Source organism: Salmo salar, chromosome ssa12 (genome assembly GCF_905237065.1).
Source record: "Salmo salar chromosome ssa12, Ssal_v3.1, whole genome shotgun sequence".
In the NCBI taxonomy this organism is placed as follows: Eukaryota; Metazoa; Chordata; class Actinopteri; order Salmoniformes; family Salmonidae; genus Salmo; species Salmo salar.
Window position 1 is genome coordinate 54082336 of NC_059453.1, and position 8389 is coordinate 54090724.

General features: G+C 42.6%; 1 protein-coding gene across 1 annotated transcript; it reads left to right on the forward strand.

Annotated features, from left to right (window-relative positions):
• Positions 1 to 964: 964 nt before the first annotated feature.
• Positions 965 to 3480, forward strand: btg2 (BTG2 protein). The gene is given in 2 exon segments (NM_001279016.1): positions 965 to 1397; positions 1996 to 3480. Coding segments are annotated over 2 exon segments (501 nt in total). The 5' UTR covers positions 965 to 1249; the 3' UTR covers positions 2349 to 3480.
• The last annotated feature ends 4909 nt before the right edge of the window (positions 3481 to 8389 follow it).

Genomic DNA, 8389 nt, shown 5'->3' on the forward strand with positions numbered 1-8389 from the left:
CCCCCCAACCCCCCACCCCACCAAAAAAAATCTAACCTGAACACCATGATACTAATGGCCAGGTCAAAAGGCCTAGGAGGACAAAGAGCAAACCAGATGGCAAATAACAGAAAGTGTTTGATCTGAGGCCTACTGCTCCTGTTGAGAATGGATTTCTTATATAGCCAACATGTTCACATTGTGATGTGTTTTCTAAAATCGGTCTACACTGACTACAGTTCACTGATGGGCAAAACTGCACAGTTCTATTTTAATTTCTAACCACCAGATGTCACTGAAGTAGCACCAGCGGAACGGAATCCACAACGCCACACACTTGAACGCTGTGATTTAACAGTTTGTCCCCCGCAGCCGAGAAAGTATTTCACCACATAAAATTGTGTTGGCATTGATTAAATTAAATATGTTGTGTTTAATACTTGGATGCATACTCGGGATTAATGTTTTTGTCAATAACAGTGTGTTCATTTCACTTGGCTGAAGGTGATCGAATAATTTCTCTCGCAGCTTTTCTTCCTGGTGTAGCGTGTTTACTGTATCTGCAAAGTTTAAACAATAACTATTTAGTCATCAAACCTATTTTGAGTTGATGTCAATGGTTGTTAAAGACGGTAGTTAGTGTAGTGGAAAATCCATAGACGAGAAAAACATAAATGTTCTCGTTTGAAATTTACGGTAAGGGATGTTTTTTTATCGTACTGTCGTCACAAATACTTTTCGAGCAGGGTTTGACGTCAGTTTCTATATTTGGTGTTGGACGGAACCCTATTTGCATGTTAATCCCACCACGCTCTCGGATTGTTTTCCACGGTGTGAACCAATCACATCGCACAGTGTGTGCGCTTTTTCTGTGAATTCCATTGGTTAAAATGCCAATCACTCAAAAATGACACTTAAGTGACGTCATCCATTCTCGTCCCTTGATAAAAAGAGGCCACAAACCGTGATGTAGGCACAAAGAGAACTTGGAAGTGCAATTTGAGAGGCCACAACATCAAGCGAACCATTATTTTGGCTGAAGAATGCTGATTGTTACGTTGGCCAGAGCCAACTTGTTGCGTTGATATTACTGCTTCTGACTAGAAAATTCCATTTACTGAAGGATTCGCCCTGGACTGGAGTGAAGCCCGCATAGCTTTTTCAGCTAGCTAGCCAACGTTAGTTTACTGTACCTCAGCTTCACACTGCATTCCTGTCGGGAAAAAACGTCTTATTTTCCACGAGCTGAAATAACTATTTTGCGGGCAAAATGAACCAAGTATACTCATCTAGAAGTGAAATAGGCCCTGAAGTAACGGCCGCAGCGACCTTTGTTTCCAGGCTATTGAGAACAAGAGGCTTCCTGAGCGAACATCAACTCCACGATTTCAGAGATTGTCTCCAACAGTCATTATCAGGTAATTTGGTTAGCCATTTCCTATTAAACTAATTTGCCCGGTAATGAAGTTCATGTCGAAATGGCTTCCTATACAAACTGGTTGCTTGTTTACTAGCGTCAACCTAGCTAACGTTAGCTAGCCTTTGTCTGTTCAACTGACGTTAGCTAGCGAACATTCGCTTTCTATCTTGTTTTATCGACTGACTTGATACTTAATGTCAGCCAAGTTCTCTACCTATATTAGATAATGTTTAAATACAAAGCGAACCTGTTTAAGTGTCGTTTTTTACGATGTTTTGTCGAATGGCTTTGCTGTTTTTGCAAGGCAGCAAATTCTCGTTAGCCTAGGTAAGCTTGTCTCGAGACTATACTAGTAACTAGGCCCAATCGAAGGATCGACCAACTGTCTATTCTCGAGCATAGCTATATTTGGGTCTGCGAGCGATGTCGGCAAAAGTTGGTAGGTAGTAGTATCCCATTTCAGTAATTCAAACTCTTATGAGGTTCACTTGTCTATTGCTAGCATCAACTGTCAAGTTTTGTTGTCTGGGGCTTTGTTTTCAAAGCCGCACGTTGACTTCTAATTTCGTGACCCTGTCTGAACATTTTCTCTTCAGAGCACTACCAAAACCACTGGTTCCCAGACAGACCACAGAAGGGCTCCGGCTACCGCTGCATCAGAATGAATCATGAAATGGACCCAATCATTGGCAGGGCTGCTGGTCGGATCGGACTTACTAGCGATCAGCTCTTTGCCCTCCTTCCCCGGGAGCTGACACTCTGGGTGGACCCTTTTGAAGTCTCTTACCGCATTGGGGAGGATGGCTCCATCTGTGTCCTCTATGAGGCAGAGTCCCTAGCGCCCGCAGCAGCCCCTAGCCCAGACCCCACACACAACTGCAAGAATCAGTTTCTGATCGGTGGCCGCACTAGCCCGCCGAAGAACTACCTGATGACTGTCTCGAGCTAGTGGGGTTCAGGCACTACCGTGACGCCGAACAGCGTCGGTGTGAAGGCCATTGACCACCCACAGTGATCCTTTTTGTATCTTCATTTCATAGTGTTTCCCCCCCTATTAAATTAACTTGATTGCTTATTTAATTGAATTTGCGTATTCTAAAAGCACCTGGTATTTGTTAGAGCGTTGGGTAGCACTTTTGAATGTTTGACTACCAGCCCTATAGGCTCTAATTGCACTGCTGGGACTCTCAGTATGTAGTGTGCTTATATCCTGTGGTATTAGCACACTACATGCAAGCATGGGCTTTATTAAGTGTAAACACAACATCTCTGGGATTCTGACGCTAGTTTCTCATGGTGTAATAATACTTCACGCCACTTCCCACAAATGTAAACTAAAGCAATTGTATAACTGGAGTTAAGTATTTGTTCAGTAACCTATACATTTACAAAAATGTTGTTTTATAATTCAGTTCACTGCTGGTTTGTAATCATACGGGACCACGTCACCTATCTGTGCCCTGAAATCAGACTCATGACAAAATGGCTGACTTCCCAGTTGCAAAAAGAGCTGCCTCTAAGGTTTTACTGCCTTAATGTGACGTCTTCTGCCCAAACACCTTTGAGGAATACTGCCTAACTTTCATAGATCCTTTTTTCGCAATAGTCGGTGTTCAGAGAAAGTGGAGTATGTCAATCTCTCAACAAACGGCATACTAATTTCACACCTCTTGCATCCCAGTAGACTTAACATTAAAAATCTAAAATGGCTTATACTGTCAACATGTTCAAAAAGGGGTTAGGATTTTAATATTTCACTATTGTGAATTTTTTTGTTGGGGGAAGTCTTCTGTTATTCCCCCCCAGGTAGACTAAGCTGTGAGGTGGTTGTTGGCGTCATTTTAACGTCTCGCACCGCCAGGTAGTGTGGTGCTCTCAGCCCTCTGTAGCATCCTCTTCTTCCTACCGAGCTGTTGAGCAGCTCACCATTGCTTACTGTTCTAGACAGGGGAAGGATATAGTTTGTAAGCTATTTGAAGCACAGTAAGCGTTTAAAGTAACTATTTTAAATGACTTTTGTGCATCTATAAATATTTGTACAGTTTGTCACAATTTTATTACAATAAACCTTTATGAATTCAGATTGTCTCTTGCTGTGGTCGGTTCAATTTACATTTGAGTGTTCCTAATCAACACAGCTTTGCACCTGTAGCACATTGTAAGTGATCTATTACTTTTGTGACCCAAGGGAACCTGTCAACACTACACTTTTAATTTAACCAGTTAAGAACAGTCTTTACAATGAAGGCAAAACCTGAATCACGCTGGGCCAATTGTGTGCCGCAATATGGGGCTCCCAACCACGGCTGGCTGTGATACAGCCTGGATTTGAACCAGAGACTGTAGTGAGACCTTTTGCACTGAGATGCTGTGCCACTCAGGATGCACCCCGCCTCTACAAGTCCGTGTGTTGATCTGAAAGGCTTGGATAGTATTTGGCAAAAAACAGCGCCTAACCATAGGGCAGGACCATTACACCCTTTTGATCCTTTCAGGTCTAGTTGGCATAAGTGGCCTAGGGGTTTGTATGAGTGGCGCGTTTATCACTTTCTGTTGTGTTCACTCTCAGGACCAGGCTTGTCTGTGCCTCCAGCATTGGCTTGGCTTAAGGGCACACCTCTGTCTGGACATGCTCTACACCAGCCACAGAGGGATCTATCAGCACTTTCCTGGATGTAATCATTATGTGGAATGTCTTTTTAATACGCATTTATATTGGACAAATTTGGGTATGTCCCTCTGTTTTAAGAAACCTGCAACTGAATCTGCATATTGACTACACCTCTGTGTCCTGGGAGAATGTGTCAAGTTACATTACGAACCCAGCCTCCCTGCATGTGTTTGTGCAGCCTTAATTTCTGTCAAACCCTTCAGAGGGTGTTTGTGTGAACATGCACATTTGTTAGGGGAAAGCGGCAGTCTTGAATCAACAATCCTACCTTCTAGGAATGGAGAGGCCTGTTTGACCCTAAACACCAGGCTAAACAGTGTTGGAAATCACAACACAGCCAATAGATCTACAGACTGAAGTAATGTTTTCTAAACCTGTATTGGCAAAGGTGCCCTCAGGTTGGTTGTGTGGGGGTAAGTACTATAAAATAAAGGACTATGAGGGTATGTCCTGGTTCTCTATGGCTTATTTTTGGTCACGCTGGCACTCCCTTGTCTGAAATGCTTTTACCTTTTGATTTCAAACTTTTTAGCAAAAAAAATCATTTTTAGTTGACCTGCCCAGACAACAAAAAACTTCATTTATGTATTCTGCCACTTGTTTATGTAACAATGTGAGTCATACAACACAATGAAGGCCAACACTCAGGGACATTTTACCTCAAGTAATTATGAACAGAATACACACACAGATGGAACAGGAAGGGGCTGGTATCAGAGGGGCAGGGCTCTGTTGTGATCTCCAGTACCATGTCTATCACACACAGAGAGAAAGAAGCCCTGCAGTGGTTCCATTTCCATAAGAAATAAGAAACCCCTGAACCTTCCTCTCTGAGGGGCAGTCAGTGTCACCTGGCCCTCCTCGCTCTCCTCCTCTGTGCCCCTAAAACCCAGCAGCCGAGAGGGGGAGAAAATACCAGAATGCAGCTCTCTTAAGCCTTGCTCACATTGGCAGTTGGAAGTGACTCAAATCCCAATTGTTTGCATATCTGATTCGAATCTATTCTTTTTCCTGTATTCTGAACAGCCAAAAAGCACATGGAATAGGATATTTCAAACCACCGTCATAGATGGTTTGAAGTCAGATACAAATCTGATTCCTGGCCAAGTGACTTGTGTCTGAATGGTCATATATGATTTATTTGCCCTCGAGTGGTTTTTAGACTTATTTGGCATAGCTTGTTGCTCGCTAGCTACTCTGTTGATAGTTTGACAAGAACATGTGGTAGATAACTAGCTTGTTAATTGTTTACAAACAAATGAGTGAATGCGCTAGAAAGCTAACTAGCTAGCTAGTTGACAGCTGTGGCTAGCCCAAAAAATACTTGTTTTGAAAGTTGGATTATCTTATCCTGTGAGGCTTTAAAAGTGTTCTTACACTATCATTTTGAACATTTAAAAGTAATTGGGAAATGTCCATTGCAGGCATTGTTGTCACCTTAGCTTGCTACAACTTCTGAGTGATAGGAATCACAAGCACCACCACCAATCAGTCTACACAACTGCGCATACACCTATGACAACTAGCGTAGCCATGTCAGCAAATGACTGCTGTCTGAACACACACAAATCTGATTTGGTCACTTGTAACTTGCTGTTTGGACAGTGAGTATTCCAAAACGGATTTGAAAAACAAAACTGATTTGAGAATTAAGGCCTGCAGTGTGAACAAGGCTTAAAAGACTGGAAAGGAGGTTGGTCTACCCCCTTCCTCATCCATCCCTGTTACCGCTTTCTTCTCCCTCTGCTGAACCAGGAGGGGTGAGGGATGGACCCCTTGCAGCACGCTAGCAAGACAATTTGAGACCTTAGAACCATCTGCGCATGGCATTGTTCTGAGATATTGAGCATTCATTTTCACATCCCAGATCTCAGAACTGTTATGTAGTGAATTCTTCTTTCATAACCTTAACCTAAAGTGTAGAGTATCAAAAGTTATTTGAAAAAAGAAAAAAAAAATGGAGGGGTGCAATAGCAGAAATCTGGGCTCAGTCAAAAGTTTCTATCTGGCATAGAATGTTACAATTATTTCAATTTCAATGGAATAGTACAGACATTTAATGATTAAATAAAGAGAATAACCTTCCTTCTTTCTAATCACATCATCAAATATATTAATTCATGTTCATCACAGATTTGTTAAAGTGATAGTTCCCTAAAATTACAAATGGACTATATCCTATGGATAACTAACAAAATTGCTGAAGCCTAGTTCTGGATGAGTAAAGGCTAGCTTTGGATGAGTAAACTGATATATTTGTCTGGTCTCTGACACCCAAAGTCAATAAAGTACTTGCTAGTTATCAACAAAATGTGGTAAGTTTGTAATTTTAGTGACATACCCCTTCCATGGAGGTTTTTGTAGGCAAAAACAGCAATGCTTCTCCTAAGGGCCTCAAATATGCACTAAGGTACCTGTATTTATTTGTTTTTACCATAAAGAGCTTATGTTATTCCCTTTCTTCTGAGCAGAACCTATGATATGAATAATCAAGGATTTGGGACAGCAAGGTTCTCTCAGCGAAATGTATAGTTTTGAGATAATGAGTATTTTTTAAGTCCCAGATCTCAGAACTGTCTTGTGATCTCTTCCTCGTCAGGACTCAGTAAGACCTTATATAGTATTATTTGGGATTGGATTGCATGTAGAACCTTATAGCACCAAGTTAAAAGGTGTTTACACAGATATAACTTTCAGATTTGTCATTTATTTTCATCATATATTTTATTTTTCAAAACTCTGACATATCGCACATGTAAAGGACCACCTAAATAGCAACTCTATCATTTTTGACTAACATGTCAGATAGAACCTTACAGGTCCAAAATTGGCATCGCATCGCTGGGCCTTTCAGGAGAGGGTGTTTATGAAACCTGGGGTAGATGGGGGGGGGGACGACAATAAAAGAGGCATGCCTCGCTCCCCAGCTCTATCCCTGGCTCCCCCCTCTCACAGTAGCCATAGCACCATCTGTCCACAACCCCCCCCCCCACCCCCACCCCACCCTCCTCACCCCTCCAGCACTAAACAGACAGCAAAGGGCCTCTTTCAGCTCAGCAGACCCCCTCAGCCCTCCTGTCTTCCTCTCACTGTTACAGAGGCCCGTGAGGTCGACAGAACTTTTCATGCAGCGACATGTACCTGTGGTGGATTACTCTGCTTTGACTGAGGGGGAGAGAGAGAGAAAGAGGGTGAGGAAGGGGAGTAGTTGAGCAGAGAAACAGAGGAGTGGAATCGGTGCAATTTATGCCTTTGAAGGAATCCTTCTGATGTGTAGATGTCTGAGAGCAGACGTTTCGAGAAGTTTGCCCGCTGCTTTTATGTTGGTCTGAGCCTCTGCAGCTACAAAGTAAATCGCTAACTGTCAAAGTGCTTCAGTTTTCTTTTATTGAGTTAACTCTTAAGCTGTCAATCAGTACAACAGTCACATTTGTAACTATGTCAATCTCTAATTTCAGCTACAAAAGACATACTACAACATACGCATCATAACTCTCAGAAAATATGGACAATCAGATACTTTCTAAGAGTTGATCTCTACCTTATTATTTACAGCGTATTGGTTGTGTGTGGGGGAAGGGAGCATTTATGTACGTGTGGGAGAGAGAGAGGGGATATGTGTGGGTGCATACAAAACAGTGAGTGAAATGGTGTGAAGAGGGATATAACTGGAAGTGGGTAAACAAGATGTAGGTGTTAGGGTGGAGCACAGAGGGGGTAGTTTATTACCCAGAGTTTGTCTGTTTCTGTCGCTCTGTCTGTCTTTTGGTGTCTGACTAGTACCTGTGTGCTTGCTTCAGGATTGTGTCACTGTAGACCAATGTGTGTATGTTGTTATTTACCGAGTTGTGTCTTTGTGTCTGTTTAGAGGACACCACTGAGTGTCTGTGTTTGTGTCTGCTCCCGGTTGTGTGTGTGATCCAGTTAGAGTCTCATCATAAAGTAGGGTGTGAAGGAGGATATAATGGGAGGTGAGGTGATGTGTGTAAACACGGTGTGGGTGCGAGGCTCAACATGGGGCCACTTTATTGACATCACAGTGTGATTGGCGGGGCATAGATAAAGCAGAGGGATATGTCAGAGACATAAATGGAGGGATTCTCTGTCTGTTGAAACAGTATGGATTCCACCTCAATTCAGACCTATCACATGCACGCACGTACGCACGCACACACACACACGATTCACATTTCTCCCTTGATCTAGATTGTAGAGGAAAGGAGACCCTCCAATCCTACGTACATGTAGATCATTGTGCTTCGTCTTAGGTCACGTCTCGCAAACCACACTCCTCACTGTTGTCTCTTCTCTTCGTCACC